The sequence below is a fragment of the Narcine bancroftii genome, chromosome 8 (genome assembly GCF_036971445.1).
Source record: "Narcine bancroftii isolate sNarBan1 chromosome 8, sNarBan1.hap1, whole genome shotgun sequence".
In the NCBI taxonomy this organism is placed as follows: Eukaryota; Metazoa; Chordata; class Chondrichthyes; order Torpediniformes; family Narcinidae; genus Narcine; species Narcine bancroftii.
This window is the reverse complement of record NC_091476.1, coordinates 148,018,746-148,043,477: the sequence shown is the minus strand read 5'-3', so window position 1 is coordinate 148,043,477 and position 24,732 is coordinate 148,018,746. Positions and strand designations below refer to the sequence as shown.

The following is a 24,732-nucleotide window of genomic DNA, read 5'->3' as shown; positions in this document are numbered from 1 at the left end:
TGGAGGGTGGTCATTCCTGGTCCTCCTGAGGTCCACAATCATCTCCTTCATCCTGTCCATATTTTTTTTTTAAATATTTTTTTTAATTTTTAACACTGAACCATATCAACCAAAATATATACAAACATTTCTCATTAAATATACACAATGGTATTTTCTCCCTTTTTCCCCTCCTACCCTCCCTCCCCCCTTCCCACCCCCCCTCCAAAACCAATAAATATTCAACATATAAATGCAATTAAACCATTAAACAATGTCTTCACACAATGAAAAATAAACAAGAAAAATGTGTCATCTACTTTTACACACTGGATTGTCTTTTTGTCTTATCATTTTAGGGGGTGGAGGTTCAAGGCAAGCCCTCTCTGTTATGTTCCATGTATGGTTCCCAAATTTGTTCAAATAATGTGACTTTATTTTTTTTAATTGTTATTTTTTCCAATTACATTTATTCATTTCCATGTACCATTGCTGTTTTCTCAGGCTCTCTTCTATTTTCCAAGCTGATATTATATATTTTTTTGCTACTGCTAAGGCTATCATCATAAATCTTTTTTGCGCTTTATCCAATTTGAGGCCCAATTCCTTACTTCTTATATTAATTAGGAGAAAGATCTCTGGATTTTTGGTATGTAATTTTTTGTGATTTTATTTAATATCTGATTTACATCTTCCCAAAACATTTTCACTTTCTCACATACCCAAATTGTACTGTAATTGTACATGTACTGTTGTTCCAATTTCCTTCTTACAGCTAAAACATCTAGCTGATAATGTTGGATCCCATTTTTTAAAAACTTTTGGGGAGTGATATATAACCAATGTAACGAATTATACTGTATCAGGCGTAACCTTGTGTTTATTATATTCTTCATAGTTCCAGAACATAACTTTTCCCATGTTTCATTTTTTATCTTTGTTTAAACCCTTTTCCCACTTTTGTTTAGGTTTATAACTTATCTCATTTTCTTTATCTTGCAGCTTAATGTACATGTTCGTTATAAATCTTTTAATTATCATTGTGTCTTATACATTTGTAATGTTTCGTATTTTATTTTTTTGTCAGTCAATTCTCTCCTTTTTGTTACATCATCCTTTTACTAGTTTTTTTTCTGTACTCACTATCTCCCTTTCCAACTGTTCTATTTCTCAATTGTAGTCCTTTTTCATCTTAGTTACATAACTTATTATCTGCCCTCTAATGAAGGCTTTCATTGAGTCCCATAATATAAATTTGTCTTCCACTGATTCCGTGTCTATTTCAAAGTATGTTTTAATTTGGTGTTCAATAAACTCTCTAAATTCCTGCTTTTTAAGTAGCATGGAGTTTAACCTCCATCTTTATGTTCTTGGTGGGATGTCCTCCAGTTCTATTGCTAATAACAGGGGTGAATGATCAGATAGTAATCTAGCTTTATATTCAGTTTTCCTAACTCTCCCTTGAATATGGGCCGACAACAAAAACATATCAATCCTTGAGTACGTTTTATGCCTACTTGAATAATATGAGTATTCCTTCTCTCTTGGGTGCTGCCTCCTCCATATATCCATAAGTTTCATTTCCTGCATTGATTTAACCATATGTTTGGCCACTTTATTCTTTTTGCTAGTCTTTTGTCCAGTTTTATCCAACATAGGAGGGGATTTTAATCTTAATTTGGATCCAATCAATACATTTCCTTGTGTATCTACAATCTTCAACAAAATATCCTGGATAAACTTTTGATTCTCCTCATTAGGTGCATATATATTGATCAAATTCCAAATTTCTGAATATATCTGACACTTTATCATTACATACCTTCCTGCTGGATCTATTATTTCCTCTTCTATTTTGATTGGTACATTTTTATTAATTAATATAGCTAAATGTTTTTAATAACCATTGCAACCTGTTTTTGAATTATATGATGCTGCCGCTACGTGTCCTACCCAGTCTCTCTTTATGTTCCACTTCATTTAGATGAGTTTCCTGCACAAATGCTATATCTATTTTTTCTTTTTTCAGTAAATTTAATAGCCTCTTCCTTTAAATTTGGTTATGTTTTCCATTAATATTTATAGTCATATAGTTCAACGTGGCCATCTCACATCCTGTTTACACCTCATTTCTGCTTCCTCACCAACACCATCCCCCTTTTCATCTGTTTTCCTTTTTTAAACTCAATGTATGACAACACATTTAAAATAAAATACTCTAACTAAACTCCCACTTATCCTTTGACGGGAAACCATAACTTCCCTTTCCATTTGGATTGCTAACCTGCTCGTGTCAACTGATTTCACAGTGACTGTTATTCTCTCCCAACAATTTTTTTTTTTTTTAAAAACACATAACAAATTTTTTTCCCCCCCTTATTTCTTTTCTTCCCTTCTCTTTCCCTTCATTTCTTTACTTATACATTGTTTTTACATCTTTATCTATATATCTATAGATATATATCTATATCTATCTATCTATATCTATCTATCTATATCTATCTATCTATATCTATCTATCTATATCTATCTATCTATATCTATCTATCTATATATATCTATCTATATATATCTATCTATGTATATTTTATAATCGCCATTCTTCATTCTTATTACATCTCTTCATCTCTCCTTGTCCTGCAAATGTTCTGGAAATTCTTGTGCTTCCTACAGATTCGAGAGCAGTCTGTTTTGCTCCCCATGGATAAATATTTTAAGGACAGCTGGATGTCTTAACACATAAATTTATAACCTTTTTTCCATAGGATCGATTTTGCTGTATTAAACTCCTTCCTCTTCTTTAACAGTTCAAAACTTATGTCTGGGTAAAAAAAAATACCTTTTGACCATTGTATTCCAATGGTTTATTGTCTTCTCTAACTTTATTCTTTGCCCACTCCAGTATATTTTCTCTTGTCACATATCTCAAAAAAATTGACTAAAATGGATCTTGGTTTTTGCTGTATCTGTGGTTTCGGAGCTAGTGTTCTGTGTGCCCTTTCTATTTCCATTCCTGTCATTCCCAGGACCTTTGGGATCCATTCTTTTATAAATTCCTTCATCTTCCTTCAGGCCAACTATTTTTATGTTGTTTCGCTTACTATAATTTTCCAACATATCAATTTTCTGAGGTAACAACTCTTGTGACTCTAAATTTTTTAGTCACTCTCTTCCAATTTTCTTAAGTCATTCACTTCCATTTCTACAGCCATTTCTCGTTCTTCCATTTTCTAATCTTTTCCTTATTTGTCATAACCAGTTCTAATCTTTGCACTTTATCTTCTGTTCTTTTCATTTTTCTTTTAATTGCACTAAATTCTAATGACAACAATTCTTTTAATGCTCTAATTTGTTCTTCAAAAAAAAAGGCTTTATCTATATTCTGTCCATCTGTTTTACCTTCTATTTCTCTGTGAAGATCTTGGTCTTCTTCTGTGTCTGTACCTGTATTTGTGTCTTCTTCTCCTCTTTGTACCTGTGTCTCTTCTGACTTTCCTGATGAGTTGCTTGTCTCACTTTGTCAGGCCTCTTCTTGCTTGGCCTCTTGCTGTTGGTCTTCTTCTGAGCTGCTCATCTGAGCCTCCTGCTGCTGCTCTTCTTTCCTTTCACTCCCTCTCCTGCCGCTTTCCTCTTCTTCCAGCTGAGAGCCCTGGTGTCGGGCATCCCTCAGCTGGTCGCGCTGTGGTTGCCTGCTCCTCGGCTGAGCCCCCCTCCCGTCGGTGTTCTCCTTCTCCTTAGTTTGTGCACTGGCACACGCGCGACTCCTCACGCATGCACAGTTGCGCACTTTTGTTTGGCTCAGTGCCATTTTTGCAGTCCAGCAGTCGGGGGGGGGGGGGGGGGGGTCACAACTCCGCAGGGCCATCACCAACCTCAGATTGGGCGCTCTTCTCCACCACAGCTCCGGTTTCTTCGTGCAGGTAAGGCCTTCTCCTTCCTTTTCCAGTGTCTTTTCTTCTTTTTTTCCCGTTGTTTTTACTTTTTCCTTCTTGGAGGCCATTTTCTTTCTTCTACAACTTTATCTTTTATTTCTTATATTTTGTATTTATTGAACTTTGTCTTTTCTTCACTTTTTTTCTTCTTTTCTGGAGAGGATTGGTATTACCCTACCGGCTACTACTCCATCACATGACTCCTCCCCATCCTCTCCAATGTTGAGACTCAGGTTGTTACTCTAGCACACATGAGATTTTCCACCTCTTCTCTGTGGCACTACTCATCGTGTTGAGGCCAACTACTGTTTTGACATCTGCAAACTTGATGACACTGCTGGAGCTGAATTTGATGATTCAGTCATGGGTCAGTAGCGTGAATATGAAGTAGGCTCAATGATGCAGGCTTACGCACACCCCATCATGATTTGCTAGAACTCAGAAATGCACTTACATTCTCCCACTTTGGTCATTTCCCATGCCTCATCCCCCCCCCCCCCTTTTTATGATTCAGTAAGTCCTGGGAATAAAAGCTGGATCATACTGGTTTAAATGGTCACTGATACATCTACCTGGGAGGCTATCCATGTCACTGGTGCACTGCAATGCAATACTGCTACATTATTTAAACAGAAGTTTGTTGTCAACTACATTCTCTTATATCGGTCCCTTGCCCTCAACTGAAATCTTCATCAGGAAATAGTTTTTGCCAGTGTTGTAAACTCAAAACTTTCTTTAGATCTGTGTAATTTACAGTCGTCAATGCACCCCCCCCCCACCATTGTTCGCAGCTGTTCATGCCTTAAAACTTCTGCTTTTTGTTAGATTTATGCATTTATACACAATTCCAAAATAAAAACTCAAAGTAGAAAATGCAACAATGAAGCTAACAATGGTTTATTGCTTTACTATAAATAAAATTCATACACATTGCAACCACTTGCACAGAAAGCAACTTTTTCAATCTTTATTCTAATCTTTCGAAACATCAAGGTCAAAGAAAAACTGAAAAATGGCTGAACTAAAAAAAGTCAAATTACAATTACAAATTTCCATTTTCTGTAATAGCAAAACTAGCTTACATATAATTTGGCACTATATTCAGTGCTAGATATAAATTTAGATCTGCCATTAAAATATATGAAACTACAAATCTCCTTCTCGACAGTTTTCTGAGAAATTAATAGACTAAATAAATTATTAGCAGTTTCATTTAGCACTTTTTATTTTTTTTTTAAAGAGTGAATAAGAACAAGAGTGTACATAACACCAGAGTAATTTTTAAACAGATGTTCACAATTTGCAGAACTTGTTATCACCAGAATGTAACCAGTTAAGTTACATTAATTTACTTAGCTTCATTTGATCAGCTTTATACAAAAAAAATGTACATCTCCATTTTAGATCCACACTGTTGAAGCAGTATAATTTCTTCTATCAAGGTCTTGGAGAGATAATTAATCAGATACCATGCTGCAACACATCAGAGAGATATTTGGACAGGTCAAGAACATTTTTCAGTAAAGTTACAGCATTAAAAAGACAGAACCCAAGCAAGTTTTTCTTTCAACTTCTAGTCTACTTCCTTAGGAGTTTGCAGAGGTTTGGTGTGACCTTACAAATTTCTAAAGCTGCATGCTGACTGGTTGCATCGCAGTCTGGCATGCATCATCAATAACCCCTGCAAAAAGGTAGTGGACACAGCCCTGGACATCACAGGTAAAACTCTCCCCACTATCGAGAACATCTACAGGGAACGCTACCATCAGAGAGCAGACGTAATTATCAAGGACCCGCACCACCCAGAACACTCTTTGTTCACGCTGCTACCATCAGCAAAGAAGGTCTAGGTGCCACAAGACGTGCACTACCAGGTTCAGGAACAGCTTCGTCCCCTCCACCATGAGCAGGGACTTGTTTAAGGAATCTTACTTTTGTACTTTATTGATTTTTCACTCTATATTGCAGTTTGCATACATTTTTTATTTGTTTACTTGGATACGTTGAGTCAGGTTTTTTTTTTGCACTGCCAATAAGTGGTAATTCTGCCTTGATTGTAGGAAAAAGAATCTCAGGAATGTATGTGATGTCATGCATGTACTCTGACAATAAATCTGAAATCTAATCTAATTAAATTCTATTTAAATTTATCCCCACTTTGTGTATTATCTGAGATGTGAATTTGACACGTTTTGGAACAGTTCACTTACTAAAAGCATCCTTGAGTCACATTTATTCAGCATCTGTTGACCTGAAGTGATCCTCATCCACTGTAGAATAAATATGCCCTTCATTGCTCAGAAATTCCACAGCTTGCCTGTGGAAAACAAAATTGTAACCACTAGACTTTGTTTAACAGAAGTCATCACAAAAATATTTTAGCAAAAGAAAATGACACTAACTTGATTGCAACAATGTTCATATTCTTCAGAGTTCGCTTCATGTATTCAATGCTCATGCCTTCTTGTTCCCGACAATTTCGAATTAAATTCAGTACCTGAGGAATATTATTTTGGCATTACAAAAACATGCAATTGGGTTTTCAACCATTAGCTTTAAAAAGAATTTTATTTCAAAATTTGGAGGTAATGTATACAGTTTTGGTCACCTAACTGCAAGAAAGATATCAATAAGATAGAAAAAGTTCAGAGAAGATTTACTAGGATGTTGCCTGGACTTCAGGAACTGAGTTACAGGAATAGGTTAAACAGGTTAGGACTTTATTTGTTTTAAATGTATACAAATTGGAGCATAGAAAAATGAGGGCATTTGAGAGAGGTATTTTAAAATTATGAGGGGAATAGACAGAATAAATGTAGATAGGATTCTTTCCTCACTGAGGGTAAATGAGTTACAAACCAGAAGACATGGGTTAAGAGTGAAAAGGGAAAAGTTTAGGGGGATCCTGAAGGGGAACTTCTTCAATCAGAGAATGGTAGGAGTGTGGAACGAGTTGCCAGCTCTGGTGATGAATGTGGGCTGAATTTTAACATTTATGAAGAATTTGGAGAGGTAATGGATGGGGGGAGGTATGGAGAACTATGCACTGGGTGGAGGTCAGTGTGAGTAGGCAAAACGCCAAAGGAGCCTGTATCCACGCTGTAAAGTTCTATGGTTCTATCCTGGCATAATGGTGCAGTTGGAGCCCAAGAGAAAGTTAATTTTAAGTTATCAGCGCACTAACTGCTAACTGTGTAGGGTAGTGGTAAAATTTAAATTTCCTTTAATTCTGTTAACAATTAGGTAAAATTAAAATATTTATTTGTAATTGAATTATTTCCAATAGTTGAGAGCCTGTGACGTTCAGGACCAACAGGAAGCCTTGTACTGCAGTCAAGATTAATGGCACGTAGATGCCTCTTAGAAGCAAGATAAAGGTATGAAATAATATGCATAAACTAACACTAAGTATCACCCTAATCACATCCCACTTAATTATTAGTGTGGCTCAGTCATTCCAATCTTCCTTTTTTCACATGATCAGAAACAATACTACTTAAGAATGCAACATCACTGATATCACACTTCCAGCTGTACCCAGGGGCTTTTGTATTTTATACACTTCTCATTATAATGGGGCCAGAAAAATGCACAATATTGCAATTCTAGTCCTGCACAAAATTGATAGGTTTAGCAACAATAACCTCACTTCCATATAACCACTTACAGCACAGAACAGGCCAGTTCGGCCCTACTAGTCCATGCCGTAACAAATCCCCACCCTCCTAGCCCACTGACCAGCACCCGGTCCATACCCCTCCAGTCCTCTCCTATCCATGTAACTATCCAGTCTTTCCTTAAAAGTAACCAATGATCCCACCTCGACCACGTCTATCGGAAGCTCATTCCACATCCCCACCACCCTTTGCGTAAAGAAATTTCCTCTCATGTTCCCCTTATAATATTCCCCCTTCAATCTTAAACCATGCCCTCTAGTTTGAATCTCCCCCACTCTTAATTGAAAAAGCCTATCCACGTTTATACTGTCTGTCCCTTTTAAAATCTTAAACACCTCTATCAAGTCCCTTCTCAATCTTCTATGCTCCAGAGAAAAAAGCCCCAGTCTGCACAACCTTTCCCTGTAACTCAAACCTTGAAATCCTGTCAACATTCTCGTGAACCTTCTCTGCACTTTCTCTATTTTGTTTATATCTTTCCTATAATTTGGTGACCAAAACTGTCATCAACAGTACTCCACATTTGGCCTCACCAATGCCTTGTACAATTTCATCATAACCTCCCTACTCTTGAATTCAATACTCCGATTTATGAAGGCAATGCCTTCTTCACACCATCTACCTGAGAATCAGCTTTGAGGGTACTATTTACCACAACTCCTAAATCCCTTTGTTGCTCTGCCCATCTCAATAGCCTACCATTTAATGCATATGACCTATTTAGATTTGCCTTTCCAAAATGTAACACCTCACACTTATCTGTATTAAATTCCATCAGCCATTTCTCAGCCCACACCTCCAGCCTTCCTAAATCACCTTTTAATCTACGGTAATCTTCCTCACTGTCCACAACACCACCAATCTTTATATCATCCGCAAACTTGCTTATCCAATTCTCCACCCCTACTTCAAGATCGTTAATATATATATAACAAATAATAGTGGACCGAGGACCGATCCCTGAGGAACTCCACTAGTCACCAGCCTCCAATTGGACAAACAATTTTCTACCACTACTCTGACATCTCCCATCCAACCATTGCTGAATCCATTTCACTACCTCCTCATTTATACCTAATGTCTAAACCTTTTTTCCCTAACCTCCTGTTGGGAACTTTGTCAAAAGCTTTACTAAAGTCTAAATAGACAATATCCACAGCTTTCCCTTCATCAACCCTTTTTGTAACCCCCTCGAAAAACTCAATCAGGTTTGTCAAGCATGATCTACCCCTGACAAAACCATGCTGATTGCTCCCTATCAATCCCTGTACCTCCAAATATTTGTAAATACCATCCCTCAGAACACTTTCCATCAACTTGCCCACCACAGACGTCAGACTCACAGGCCTATAATTCGCAAGTTTACATTTAGACCCTTTAAGATCTTAAACAGCGGAACCACATGCGCCACCCTCCAATCCTTTGGCACTACCCCCGTGGCCAGTGACATCCTAAATATCTCTGTTAATGGCCCCACTATCTGTCCACTAGCCTCCCTGAGTGTCCTTGGGAATATTTTGTCCGGTCCCAGAGATTTATCCACCTTTATCTTTTTCAACACAGCCATCACTACCTCCTTGGTTATCCTTATTTGCTTCATTACCTCCCCACTATTTTTCTTTACCTCAACTGGTTCAATATTTTTTCCCTAGTGAATACCGAGGCAAAGAAATCATTCAAAATTTCCCCCATTTCCTCTGACTTCTCACTCAGCCTACCCTCACTATCTACACGGGGTCCAATTTTATCCCTCACTAATATTTTACTTTTAATGTACTTATAGAAACCCTTTGGATTTATTTTTACTCTGTCTGCCAAAGCCTCTTCGTGCCTTTTTTTGGCCTTTCTAATTTCTTTCTTAAGATTCCTTCTACACTCCTTGTAGTCCTCCTTCAAATTGTCAGCTCCCTGTTCTTTATACCTCTTGTACACCTCCCTTTTTCTCCTAACCAAATTTCCAATATTCCTCGAAAACAGCCTCCCTATGACTTCCAGCCTTTCCTTTGATCCTCACTGGGACATAACTACTCTGTACCCTCAAAATTTCTTTTTTGAATATCCTCCATTTTTCATTTACACCCTCACCTGAAAATATCCTGTCCCACTCAATACTCCCCAAATCCCTTCTTATTCCTTCGAAATTTGCTCTTCTCCAATCCAGAACCTCAACTTTAGGCCCCTCCTTGCTCTTCCCTAAAACTACCTTAAAACTAACAGAATTATGATCACTAGACCCAATTGGATCTCCAACATTAATGCCTGATACCTGACCTAGCTCTTTCCCTAACAGGAGATCCAGTATTACACTGTCCTGAGTTAGTTCTTCTACTAATTGATTCAGAAAACAATCTTGAACACATTTAATGAACTCTAGCTCATCCAGCCCTCTAACCGTATGGGTATCCCAATCAATGTGAGGGAAGTTAAAATCTCCCATGATCACTACCTTATGATTCTCACACATATACTTTATCTCTCTACACATTTGTTCCTCTAGTTTTCTTGACCCATTTGGTGGTCTGTAATACACCCCTATTAGCACCCTCATGTCTCCTTCACCCCTCAATTCCACCCAAACAGCCTCACTGGACGATCCCTCCAGACCATCCTGCCACCTCACGGCAGTAATGTCCTCCTTAACAAGCAGAGCAACTCCTCCCTTTTTTTATCCCCTGCTCTATCACATCTAAAACAAATGTATCCTGGAACGTTAAGTTGCCAGTCCTGCCCCTCTTGTAGCCAGGTCTCACTAATTGCCACAATATCGTGACCCCAAGTATCTGTCCATGCTCTAAGCTCATCTACCTTGTTCACTATGCTTCTTCCATTAAAATATATGCATTTCAGAGAATGACCCTCACGTACATTCTCTTTTCTACCTTCTACCCTAATCTCCAACCTACCTTTGTTATCGTTTTTATTCTTATCTAGGTGGCCATGCTCCCTTGACACTCACACACTGTTCCCCACCCCCCTGCCAAACTAGTTTAAACCTTCCCCCACAGCTCTAGCAAATCTGCTTGCCAGCACATTGGTCCCCCTCCAGTTCAAGTGGAGTCCGTCCCTTTTGTACAGGTCCGACCTTCCCCAGAAGAGATCCCAATGATCCAGAAATCTTATCCCTTGCCCCCTGCACCATCTCTTTAGCCACGCATTCATCCTCCACATCCTCCTATTTCTACCCTCACTAGCGCGTGGCACCGGCAGCAATCCAGAGATTACTACCTTGGAGGTCCTGTTTTTTAACTTCCTACCTAATTCCACATAATCCTGTTTCAGGACCTCATCCCCACTTCTAGCTAAGTCATTGGTTCCCACATGGACCACGACTTCTGGCTGTTCTCCTTCCCCTTGCAGAATGCTATGTACTCGATCAGAGATATCCCTGACCCTGGCACGAGGGAGGCAACATACCAACCTGGATCCCCGATCTCGTCCCACAAACCTTCTATCTGTCCCTCTGACTAACGAGTCCCCAACTACTTATTAAATCCCTTAATAAATCCTGGAGGTCGGCTTGATTTAAAAAAAAAAATTGCAATGCTACTACCTACAAAACTATTTTCAAACAGAAACTTTACAATTTTACTTTTATGGTTTAGATAGTTACCATTTTGGAACAGCAATTTTACAAAAATTTAGACATTCAGTATGGTAACAGGCCCTTTCAGCCCATGAGTCCTTGCCACCGAATTACACCCAATTAACCTGGTACGTTTTGAACACTGGGAGGAAACCAGAGTCCCCAGGAAAAACCCACGCAAACACAGGGAGAACTAGAAACTCCTTACACACAGCATGGGATTCGAACCCCAGTGCCAATCGCTGGTGGTGTAACGGCGTTGCTCTAACCACTATGCCCACCAGCCTTGCTGCTGATCTGGTCTGGTTAACCACTGAGTACCGTTCTTTGAAGTTAATCCCAATTAAGCTTTGCTCATTAACTGCCAGTTATAATATTATGGACAAATGTGCACAAATAGCAAATTTACTCTATGATTTTAGCTTAAAATCAAATAAAAAGCAAATAGATATAGCTGAGTATTTTAAGAGAATTTACTTTTTAGTAGACATTTAAAAATGATTTCACACATTAGAAATCAAAAAATGACAGCGCTACCAACGGCAAGGACCTGGGAGAATAAGGAATGGTGACACAATGCCCCTTGCAGTGTCCTACTGCCCAGTTATTATGCCGACTGCCCTGTACAGTTGTTTTTAAAAATCAGTGAACCCACAGGTCTAAACCCAAGAACAGATCAGTGTAAGGACCAGAGCTGGAGCACGATCCTCCCTACCCCATTGAGAAGCCTGGGAAAGGAATCTACGCGAAAAGTGACCACAGTAGTGGACCAGCGAGGAGCTCAGAGGCTAAAGGACTTGTACAAAGTAGATGCTGTTGGCAACTGCCTCATAGGAACCAAGTATTAGAACTTTGATTCATGTGCAAATGACATGCAGGGCTCCCAAAGGGCCTCAGTGCTTGACAGTTTTGTGATTGTACTGGATATTCAGAACTAGGAGTTTGGGCTCACAACTGAACAGGTCACAGGATCTCAGAAGGCTAATCCACAGAGAATATCTTGGAGTCTCTTTTGCTTCTCTTACTCTCATTGGTCAGGATGCTGTGTAGTAGCACCTGTGTGCCTTCAGAACATCAATTGTGTGTTTATGTACATGATAAATGAACCTTAAAGCTACAGAATCCATGATTTTAAGAATCCCCTCCCCTCCCCTCAGTCGATCAGTTACACATCATCAATCGGTTTTCAGTCAAACATAGCTGCCTAAAAAAATTTCCACTGTTATGGAGCATTGAACAACTGTTGCATACAACACCAACTACTATTTAGTTTCTCAAAAAAAAATTGAAATTGTCCAAAAATGATCAATTACACCTAATTAACCTACAACCCCTGGTACATTTTGAACAGAGGGGGGAAACTGGAGCCCCTGAGGAAAACCCATGCACAGACATGGCGAGAATGTACAAACTCCTTATAGACACCACTTGATTCAAACCCCAGTCATGGATTATTCATGTATAAGCACAACGAAATATTTGTCAAATTTGCACTAAAATAGAACCATGTAGTTTCCCACAACCTGAATTAATTTAGCACAGCTTTTAATAATTTTCTGCAAGAGAAAGGAGAAAAGAAAAGGCAGAAGAGATTTGAGAGAGACATTTTTATTTCCATGAAAATCAACTCTAACCAAAGCCATTTCTAGGTATAGATGTTTAAATAATGTGCAATTAAAGGTTGATAAAATGCAATGTTACTTCCAGGCTCATGCAGTTTCTTTTACCTGACTTTGTTGACTTGTAAGGCCATTCATCAATGCATCATTAGTACCACCATACATTCCGAGTGTGCCTCCTTCATTTCGCATTGAAGGGTGCAAAGATAGAGCAGATCCTCCAGGTACCTTAAAGAATCAGTCATCAGTTTCAATTTTGGAAAAGGAAAGAAATAGGCAAAAGCCGATGAAACTTAAAGCTTGATTAAAATATTGGGTAAAAACACAAAAATGCTGAAGGAACTCTGCTCTCACGGGGTCTATAGGTAGTAAAGATATATAACCTTTGATGCTCTGATGAAAAATTTTTGATTATATTTTTTTAACTCCTATGGATACTGCGAAACCTGCTGAGTTCCTCCAGCATTTCTGTGCTTTTACTGCAATTGAAGTTTCATTGGATTGACAGCTTTGAGTTAATTGATCTTTAAATTCAATTTCAGTGCTGTTGAGTTTTCTTCCATATTGGCATCAATAGCAAATGACCATTTTTTTTTCTTTCCCTGATATCAAATCCTCTGTTCTAATCAGTATCTCCAACTCATCATACCTCTGCTCAGCACCATCATCTAATGTGGCCCACATATACAAACAGTCCTAAAATGCAAGCTAGATGAGAAAAATTATACCCTAATTAGCTTTGGAAATTGCTTAACCCTTTCTGAAATGTCTCCAATTATTCTTGTGTACGGAAAGAAACCAGGTGTGACATTTCTTAGCCCATGCAACCAAGTTCCATTCGTGCATGACAAATCATTCAACTAATGGCTTTTAACCCTGACGTGAATTAATCAACCAGGAATAAATGAGATCATTAATCCCATGGCTCTCATCCTTTCCCCAGAGAGACATATATAAATAAATCTATTAATCTATCTATTTATTTATTTATTTATTTAAAACACCATACAGAACATCTAACAGATAGAAATTTTAGCAAAAGCAACCTTGGGCTATCCATCATTTAATAACTGACAACTTTATGAAATCCAGAACAATTCCTCACTTTGTTGCAAAGCTAATAATTAGGTATGCTCATGACAGAAGGCACAAAGTTTTAAAATAATTTTGTACCCACCTGTGGTTTGTTCAACAACAAGTGGGCTTGCACCACTTCTAACATGTGTGATATTAACTCATTCATGTCTTCCAAAGGCATTATCTTAAAAGCCACCAAGCTCTTTTTGTTCTATCAAATACAAAAGGTCAGAAAACTGTTGAACTAATCGGTGTTCAGAAATTATATTCATCATTGTAAAACTGAATTTCAAGAAACTTTCACTTTTTAAGAGATCAGACGGTAAAACTTGAAAGTTTGGAGTCACAATAAAGAGAAAGACCCTTCATGGCAATTGCCAACTTACCTATATACACACACATACATATCCAATTTCCCAGAATTTTGCCTTGGTGTTTCAAGAGTTCATCTAAATAATTAGACATGCCTCCATTACCCACTCTGGAAACGTGTTCCAGATATCAATTACCCTCTAGGTGAAAATAAATCCTTGGGGCTGCACAGATGGCGTAGTGGTTAGGGCGATGCTGTTACACCACCAGTAACTGGGACAGATGTTTGAAACCCGTGCTGTCTGTAAGGAGTTTGTACGTTCTCCCCATGTCTGCATGGGTTTTCCCTGGGGGCTCTGGTTTCAACCCATCCTTCAAAACGTATCAGGGTTGTAGGTTAATTGGGTGTAATTAGGCACACAGGCTAAAAGAGCCTGTTACCGTGCTGTATGGCTTAAATTTAAATATAACATTTAAAATTTAAATCTCAATCTCTTGCCTCTTATCTTAATCCTAGTTAGATGCATCTGTGTAAAGCAGAAAAGTTTTCTCATAATATCCCTATTTATGCCCTTCATTATCTTGTATTCCTTAATCAAGTCCCCTCAGCCTTCTCTGCTTCAAGGAAAACTATTCTAGAATAAAGGCCCAGCATCTGCTATTCTTCCAGTCAACCAGCAGCTCATGTCCAGTGATATGAACATTTCTGTTATAGCTCCAATAATATTCACCCTTGTTTCTGGCAGCCAGGGACAAATCTCATTAGGCTGAGGGTTTTATCCATCCAATACCTAATACCAATTGATCACTAAGTCATCCAATACCTCCTCCTTTTCTTTTTTTTTAAATTTTTTTATTTTTCACACCATAAATCACATTAGCCATGATATACACTATTTCTTTTTCACACATATACAGTGACTTTTTCTCCCCCCCCCCCTTTCCTCCCAAACCACCCCCCCACCCCCCCCTCTCATCCATTTTAGGTATACAATCTAGGTTGCATTAAGCCAGTCAGACAATGTTGTCATTCAACAAAATTACACCAGAAATTCTACTGAGTCCATTCTTTTCTTTCCTTCTCCTTCCATCAACTTAGGTAATGTTTGTCCCCGGTAGGTTTTCGCTATTGTATTTAATGTAAGGCTCCTATACTTGTTCGAATATTTCAATATTATTTCTTAACCAATATGTTATTTTTTCTAATGGAATACATTACAAATTCATTTAAATTTGGTAGTTTCTTCCTTTTAATTTGGTTATGTATTCCATTAATATTTAAAGACATATAGTTCAGCGTAGCCCTTTTATATTTTGTTTATCTTCTCTTTCCGTTTTTCCATCATTACCTTTCCTCCTTTTCCATTTCTGTTTTCTTATTTTCAACTCTTTATAAGACAACATTCCTACAACATCCAACATTTTCCTTATTCTCCTATTTCTATCTTATTTATCCCCAATCTCCCCTTCACCTCCTGAGTTGTCCTTTATCCCTTGTCGGACAACCACATCTCCCCTCTCCATTTGGATTTGCGAATCCACTCGCAAGCGTCAACTGATTTTGCAGTGACTGCTATTTCCCCCCACCCCGCCTCCCCCAGAAAAGATTTCACTTTTCATATGTCACAAAGGTCACTCTTTTAATTCCCTCCTTATTCTCTCTATTCCATTACCTTCCCTTATTAATTCTTGTCTATACTATCTATATTTTCCTCTAAGTACAGATACATTCATGTATGCTCAATGTCTCTATTCACTCTTATACCTCTTTACCCGCATACATATCAATCGTGATCATTTTTACTCTCATTACCCGTCTTCATCCCTCAGTCTATTTTTGTCTTTACCCACATACATATCAATCGTGATCATTTTAACTCTCATTACCCGTCTTCCTCCCTCAGTCTATTTTTGTAATTGTTCTGCAAATTTTCGTGCTTCTTCTGGATCCGAGAATAGTCTGTTTTGTTGTCCTGGAATAAATATTTTCAATACCGCTGGATGCTTTAGTATAAATTTATACCCTTTCTCCCATAAAATCGCCTTTGCTGTATTGAACTCTTTTCTCTTCTTTAGGAGTTCAAAACTTATATCTGGATAAATGAAGATTTTTTGCCCTTTATACTCCAGTGGTTTGTTGCCCTCTCTTACTTTTTCCATTGTCTTCTCCAGTACCTTTTCTCTTGTAGTATATCTTAGGAATTTTACTACAATAGATCTTGGTTTTTGTTGTGGTTGTGGTTTAGAGGCCAATACTCTATGTGCCCTTTCTATTTCCAATTCTTGCTGTAGTTCTGGACATCCTAGGGTCTTAGGGATCCACTCTTTTATAAACTCCCTCATATTCTTGCCTTCTTCATCTTCCTTAAGGCCCACTATCTTTATGTTATTTCTTCTGTTATGGTTTTCCATTGTATCTATTTTTTGAGCTAGTAGTTCTTGTGTCTCTTTAGTTTTTTTATTAGATTTCTCCAATTTCTTTTTTAAGTCTTCTACCTCCATTTCTGCTGCTACTGCCCGCTCTTCCATCTTGTCCATTTTTTTTCCCATTTCTGTTAAGGTCATCTCCATTTTATTTATTTTCTCTTCTGTGTTGTTTATTCTTTTTCTTAAATCCTTAAATTCCTGTGTTTGCCATTCTTTAAATGACTCCATGTATCCTTTAATAAGAGCAAGTATATCCTTTACCTTGCCTTTCTTTTCTTCTTCTATTTCACCATACTCTTCCTCTTCTTCTTCCTCTGGGTTGACCATCTGTTGTTTCTTTGTTGCCCTTTCCTCCTCTTCTTTCTTGTTTCTATTGTCTTCTGTGGTCTCTTCTTGCTGCAGGTGTTCTGCAGCTGTCGTTGCCGGCTGTGGAGATTGACTCCCCAGCTGGTCCCCCCTCCCGTCGGTGTGTTTTTTTTTCCATTCGCATCGCGCACTTTTACTCGGCTCAGCGAGCCATTTTTGTAGTCTATTATTTACCGACCTGAGGGAGCGGGTTTCTCTCTCCGCAGCGGGCCTCTTCGGACAGGTAAGGCCTTCACCTTTTTCCTCCTTTGTCTTCTCTTCCTCTCTTCTTACCGTTGCTTTCGATTTTTCTTTTTTTGTCGCCATCTTCTTTCCACCTTTATACTCACTTTTCTGTAACTTTTATTTCTGTGCCTTTGTGTTTTCTCTTGTTTTTCCCGACTTTTCTGGAGAGGGCTGGAGTTCACCGTCTGGCCACTACTCCATCACGTGACTCCTCCTCACCTCCTCCTTTTCAATGATCGTTTGTTCTGGTATTCCACTACACCCTTCCCCAAATGTTCACAATTACAGAATCATTCCAGAATGAATAGAGATGAATTTGTTTTGCCTGGACTTGATGTCTTGGGTAAACTTATACCTCTCATTTTGTTCGTTTTAGATTGGTCAGTGTTTGAGTTACCGAAAGGAAATACACACACACACACCCCCCCACCCCCCCGAGAGCAGTTCAGTTTATACAAGGCTTTATTACTAAATCTAAAGCTGAATTCACACCAGAATATGCAAGCCCTTCCCAATTATACTTATCAACACCTGGACTGGTCCCAACTGCCGAAGCTAGGCAACGACTGCACATTTGTAGTAGGTTGTCAGGGCGCCGGTAGCAGCTTCTCTACCTTCCTTGACCGGGATATTAGCTGGACTCTTGAAGTTTTTCTTCTTACTGAGAGATGTTGCCACCTCTTGGAGAGTCTCAAACTTCAGCAGTGGGACCATAGCTTATATTACCCAAAAGTTGTTTACTTCAGATCTCATCTCTTTGAACAAATGATTTAATTATCTTCAAGGTCTCCTGACAGTCTGCGACCAACAAAAAGACAATATGCATCCTGGGCCTCATGGTGGAATTTAGATTATGTCTTCTGATGCAATTGCATCCCTTTTGCATCAGCTGGTCTAAATCCTCCATTACACTTGAAGAACAGGAATCAACTATCAGAATTAACATCTTTTCAAATCCTATCTCCTTCAGACAATTTAGATCTTGTCTCAAAGCAACATATTCACTTGTTAAGAAAAAAGTGCAAAACCAGGAACGTGTTCAAGCTCAACACATTTCTACAAATATCCCTTTTTTTAAAAGAAACAAAAATGTTAGCACTGTTTTACAGATTTTGGAGACACTGACAGCAAAAAGCACATAAAGATTGTATGTACAATTTATTTACATAAAGCAAACCTTAAAAGGAATGAGAATACAATGGAAAGGCATTACTTTCAAAATCAAGTTATCCTAAGATATAAATTGACCAAGATTAATAAATCTACCAACTTGCCAATAAACAAAGATCTACAAAATATCAATGCCCAACAGGATTATAGTTTAACACAACACATCACCTGGAATGATCGGAGATGACCAGCTACTTTTACATAGGTGCCTGGAGGAACCACAATATTCTCACTTCCAGCTTCCTGCATTAAACAAAATCAATGGAAAAACAATTAGGTGCTGAATAATTTCAAGTAGTCAAGAGCAAACAGGACGTTGAATTAAGAAGGGTGGATCACACAATTGATTCTGATTTAAAGATTTAAATCTTTAAAGAGGTTTGAGGAATTATTCATAAAATTTAAGCACAGAGGAAAAGGTGACAGGATGGACAAAAAAAATAGAAGCACCACGCATTGGAAAGAAGAATTATAAGGAGACTAGTCAGTCATACAGCACAGAAATAGGCACCAGTTCAATTCATCCACGCCAAAATGCCTACCCAGTTGCCAGTGATTGGCCCATATCCAAAACCATTCCAATCTGAGTGCCTACCCAAACACCTGTAACTCCACCCACCTCTACCACTTTCTTTGGCAGCTCATTCCATATGCCGATCACCCTCATGTGAAAAGGTTGTCCCTTGTCTTTAAATCTTTCCCTTCACAAGTCTTTTAAAGCTCAAAGATATGAATCCTGAAGACATTTATTAAAATGTCTGGGAATTATTGGTTTCTATGTTGCTTTGAGACAATATTAAGTAATAAGCTCAACACAATTCTGAAAATACCCCATTTTTTAAAGATTGTATGTACAATTGTAGGATAGAAGTTACATAACCATGTGAATATTATGGAATGGATCTGAAAAATAGATTTTCTAGTAGATAAAAAGCCAGGAGGTGACAGTAGACATTTAGGCACTATTCTTCTATAGTTATGAAAGAATATAGCAATAGAATATTTTTGTTATTCAAAGTGTTCATAACAGAAGGGCACATTTAAAACAATCAACCAGGGACAGTTTAGATTAAAAACACTTTATGTTTGCAGGCAATGTACAATTCTCTGCTGTAAACAAAAGCACACTTACATTAAAACTGATATTTACAGAACAGACACACCATTTTATTTTATCATAATGTTCCACAACTGAAAAATAATCTACATCATGAGGGTTTAACAGAGCCAACAACTACTGCCTGAAACTAGAGCATAAGTAAAATTACTGAACAATGTTAACTGAGGGGAAAGGAAATTAATTCACATGGAAAATGTTGCTATCTTGGCAGCACTGACCCAAATTATTTCCTTTTATAATTTATTCATAAGGGAATGAAAAAGAATGCAACACCAAGAAGTTTAATACAGATTATGTTGTCATTTATTAACTTACATCAGTATCCACCCATTGTCTCACATCCATAGGGGGTGCTGTCATGTCATCCAATTTATATAGAATATTTGTTGGAGCTTTTTCTGAATCTTTGATCATACCAACTACAGTTACCTGCAAAACGGAGAGAACCATATTTATAAAAAATAGAAAACTCTGCAAATACCCAGAACAGGAAGCAGCTGTAGGAAGAAAACCTGCAGAGCATCTCCAATAGGATCAGTTTTTATTTCAGATTAAACAACTGACAAAAAAAATTGTGGAAAATAAACAGGTAAAAAATACAAAAGATTGTAATTGGCGCCCCCTAGTGATTAGTTCACTAATCTAGGCAACACACAGTCTCAAGCAATCAGAGCATTCACTTATCCAGCATCTACCAGTCCCCATAGGCACCAAATACTGAAGGGGGCTTTACTGCATATATTTATCATCTCTTTTTCTGTCAGCACATTGTTCTAAAATCTAAAATAATGTACACTATTGTTTTAAATGTGTCCTTCTGTTATGCAAGATATACCAGTTACAATAGTGTACATTTTCTTGCTGTTTGTCTACAGCAAGCAAGAATTTTGGTGAATCAGTACATTCTACTTATGTATGTGACAAACTCTCATTATTCATTAACCTCTCACTTTTTTTTTTACATTGCACCCCATCTGCCATGTAATTGCCCACTCAGTTTGTCTCTATCCCTGAAGTTGATACACACTTACCCGTACTCACAATCCAACCTAGTTTTATGTCCTCATCGAAGTTGGATATTTGGCTCCCTCATCCAAATTACTTATAGATGGCAAATAGTGATAGCCTCAACACCAACCCCTGTCATACCCAACTAGTCACAGCCTGCAAACACAAGAAAAGCCCCTTTGGTCCCAACCTTTGCTTTGTAAGTTCAATCCACCTCAGTAATATTAACCTCATCTCTTTGTGCTTAAACATTGTTGGAAGTTATCAACATCTGCTTGAAAATCCAAATAGCATATTGACTAGTTCCCCCTTATCCAATCTGCTAGTAACAAGCTCAAAGAAATACGTAGATCCTCAAATATCTATGTATATTAGACAAATTGATTTTTCTTTCATTACTCCATGTGGACCTTGCACAATCCTATTATTAATTTCAATGCAATCAGTCACTGCATCTTTCATTATAGTTTCCAGCATTTTCCCTACTACTTGCATCAAGATAAAATATTGGATGCTCCCAGATCTCCCTCCTCCTCCTCCTCCTCCTCCTCTCTTAAATAATGGGATGACATTTCATCTCCTCAATTGAACAGGAATAATAGCAGAATCAAAACAGTTTTGGAAAATTCTATAGAGTTTTCACTATTATAAAACTCTACTGTTAATCACCCTTAAGATCCATCGTTTGTTTTTGTTGTAATATTGTACATCTGACGAATTAGATAATTATCAGAAATCATTTACAAGTAGAAAACAAAAGAATCCTCAAATTGGACATTGGATATCAAATCTGGACACATTTAATCGCACTTAAATTCACCTGGGACAACTCCACTTCTCCAATTCTGAAAATGTCCTCTGTTTGAATAGCTGATATCAGTTGTGACACTGTACAAGGAACGATTTGCTGGGTTCGGGATCTCTATTGGAGTAAAAATCAAGTTAATCCTACAGATCTGTTATTACATGTTTAGAGAGGCAAATAGTGGCATCACATTAAAGGATATGACAATTCACATACCATTGTGCAAGAAAAAGGTGATTAGTCTTCAGTTAAAAATTGAATTTTATTTTAATTTTATTCTATAAAAATGACATGCATTTCCAGGATAAAGTAACATTAAATTGAAAGTACAGCAGTCAAATGATATAAAAATGAAAACCAAAGATTGTTTCACATGAACCATTTTGATGCACAAAAATGCAACTGTACTTTTAATGATCATGTTTCAAAAACCCATTTTTATCTCATAGCAATGCACTTATTAAGAATGTTCACAAAACCTACTCTAGTAGTCCACTTAGTCCAACTCCGAGCTAAAGGAGTAACAAGTACTCTTGAACCATCAGCCTGAACATTCACACGAAATGTAAACCCCTGTACTTTTTAAAAAAAAAGACTACCTGGACTGTGCACTGCTCTTCTGGGAACCAAGAGCAAATTTCTGCATTCTGCTGAAGTTCTCACACCAATGAATCAGTGGGGAGCAGTGTGGCTGCTTCCCAGTGAGGTGCAGAATTCATATTACTGGTATTTTGTGGGTTTTTTTTTTTTAAAAACATTTCACAGATTTGCACGTCATCCTTAAGCAGGAATAATTCTAATCTGTCAGAAGTACAAATTCTCACACGAGTCTCTTTAAAGTCGGTGACACGACAAGCTTTATTTACAAGTCTGCAGAGTTGGACTCAACTGGCTTCTCGCCAAGTCAAGCCCTGATACATACAGTGCATTGATTTTTATACCTTTTTTGCTTATCCTTCCCCTCCTCTTTAACACTGTTTTAATTGGTTAGTTTTTGCAAAATCATTCTAAGTACACTTGCATTTGTAATTATCATGTTAGTCACGTACACTACGAACTCTGCACACACTAAATTCTGTTTTTCACTCTTTTATCAATCTTTGGCTCCTACATGTCTCTTTGTGACCATGAAAGATCTCTGTTTGTTATAACATTGTCCAGCTAAACTTTTATGGTAAGCTCCCTGTCTATTCTGGCTTCCCCTTTTATGATTAATCATCACATTTCAACTTAAGCCCTTTTTAACCTAAATTCTCTATCTATAACATAATCCTTTCTGAATTATTCATGCAAATGCTGCTAAAGCAGTAGTGGAACATTAATGGGAAAAAAAATTGTATACTCCATCGATAAGATGTAACGGAAGCCGGCATCATCCGTTTGGTTACAAAGCTTATACAGGTACTTCTCGACTGACGATGGAGTTAATGTTCTGATAAACCTAAGTGATAAATCGTGTCAAAAAAGAATACCGCACTATTGAACATCATAGCCCAGCCTACCTTAAACGTGCTCAGAACACTCACTGTAGCCTAAGTTGGGCAAAATCATCCAACACAGAGCCTATTTTATAATAAAGTGTTGAATATCTCATGTAATTTATTGAACACTGAAAGAAATTTGTTCAGCTTAGGATAGCCCACCTTAAATGTGCCCAAACCACTTACCATTCAGCAGGGCAAATTTAACTAAAACAAAGCAGGGGAGACACATGGGTGTGTAGTGGACATGATAGGATACAAAAACACAAAAAAACTTTCAACACAGTATCAGTTGTTTACACTCGTTTGCGTGATTGCTACAGAGACAGCGTGTGTGGTTGAGTGGATGCTGCGGCTCACTGCCATCGCCAAGCATTGGGAAGGAGTATCGTATCGTCTAATTGCAAGCACAGGAATAGGTTGAAATTCAAAATTCGAAGTATGGATTCCACAGAATGCACATCACTATCATACTTCGAAAAATTGTAAGTAGAGGAGCATCTGTATTTCTTTATGGTAACCTCAGCATGGTCACCCAGTCACGAGATTTTAAGCAAAGATACAACTCAAGGCTATGGACATCTGACGGAAGAGAAAGCAAGAGAAACACAGCAATCCATTACATTCAACAGGAGGTGATGAAATAATCTATAAGATCCAAGAGTTCTGTCAATATGTGGAGCGTGCCATTAGAGGGCTAGAAAGATGGCAGTTGTAGCAACAGAAAGAGGGTTAGTGATTTGCGCCAGGATCCAAGCACAGTAGAGGGAAGGAAATATCCACCCTTGGTTCGTGACACAATAACACATTCTTCTTTACATAATGTTATAAAGAACCCTTTTAGTTCTCTTATTTCTGGAAGCATATCCTCAGTGTTAACCAAGGTACAAGCGTACAGCAGCTTTCCACAAAGATTTTCATTGAATCTAAACTGTCAAAAAAAGTTATACCAGCATGGAAACAGGCCTTTGGCCCAACTTACCCACACAGAACAAAATGTCCCACCCATTCATCCTGCCTGCATTTGATCACATCTCTCCAAACCAAACCCATCATCTCCATGTCTTCCCCCCCACTCTTGAAATATTGTAATAGAACCTGCCTCAACCATTTCCTCTGGCAGCCAATTCCGTACACTGACTGAACAAAACTAACAAAGGGGGGGGCGGGGGGGGTGAACATTTTTAACTTAGAAATGTACAGAAAATATAGAAATCATATCATTGGACCACGGTTTTCCACATTTTATTGACAAAATACTTACAGTTTTTCTGTCACTCTGGCTACCCCCAGCAGGAGAACCAAATCCTCCAGGGGACTGCATGTAGCCCCCACCTCCTGCAGCAGTATTTCCAAAATTTCCATAACTCCCATCAAAAGAACCTAGTAAAAAGAGTTACAAGTCAGTTGCAGAAGTAGAACAATGCCATTTCACTTTGTTTTTTGCGCTACATTCAATCATCATCCGAAAGGCCAATATTTAAAACCATCCTTAATTTCATTGGGAAAGTTGCTGGCAGTATTCTTTTAAGTGAATTCACTCCAGTGCTGCAGCTGGCTGGAGTTCAAGGAAATGGACCAGTAAAGATGAAGGAACAGTGATACATTTCCAAATGAGGATTGTATGCAGCAGGTAGTGTTATTCCCACATTCCTACTGCTTCATGGTTGGGATTGCTAGTTTGGGAGATGTAGTCAAAATAGTCAGTTGTTTAAATCCAGTACTGATGGTTAGATGTGCCCCAGCAGTGGCAATTATATTTTTGGGGTCGATGGGGCACTAATCAAGTGAGCAGCTTTTTAAACCAATGACATTGGAGCACCTGGAGTGCCACAGATGCTGTACTCATCCATACAAATGCAGAGAATGACATCTTCTGACATGTACTGTGGCAGAATATGTTGGGTTTTTTTTATATAAACTTTATTTATTCGTTCAAAATACAGATAAT

At 38.0% G+C, this 24,732-nt stretch overlaps 1 protein-coding gene across 2 annotated transcripts in view; it reads right to left on the bottom strand.

Moving 5' to 3' along the window:
• Nucleotides 1-4,792: 4,792 nt before the first annotated feature.
• Nucleotides 4,793-24,732, bottom strand: part of rpa2 (replication protein A2) — a 37,724-nt gene continuing 17,784 nt past the window's right edge. For both annotated transcript variants that reach the window (XM_069895241.1, XM_069895242.1), the window contains 9 exons: nt 24,046-24,164; nt 21,316-21,417; nt 19,803-19,916; nt 18,536-18,610; nt 13,968-14,078; nt 12,899-13,018; nt 6,314-6,408; nt 6,122-6,228; nt 4,793-5,384 (listed from right to left, as the gene is read on the bottom strand). In XM_069895241.1, coding sequence (XP_069751342.1) covers nt 6,144-6,228; nt 6,314-6,408; nt 12,899-13,018; nt 13,968-14,078; nt 18,536-18,610; nt 19,803-19,916; nt 21,316-21,417; nt 24,046-24,164 — 821 coding nt within the window. In that variant the 3' untranslated portion in view covers nt 4,793-5,384; nt 6,122-6,143. The remainder of the gene's footprint in view (nt 5,385-6,121; nt 6,229-6,313; nt 6,409-12,898; nt 13,019-13,967; nt 14,079-18,535; nt 18,611-19,802; nt 19,917-21,315; nt 21,418-24,045; nt 24,165-24,732) is intronic.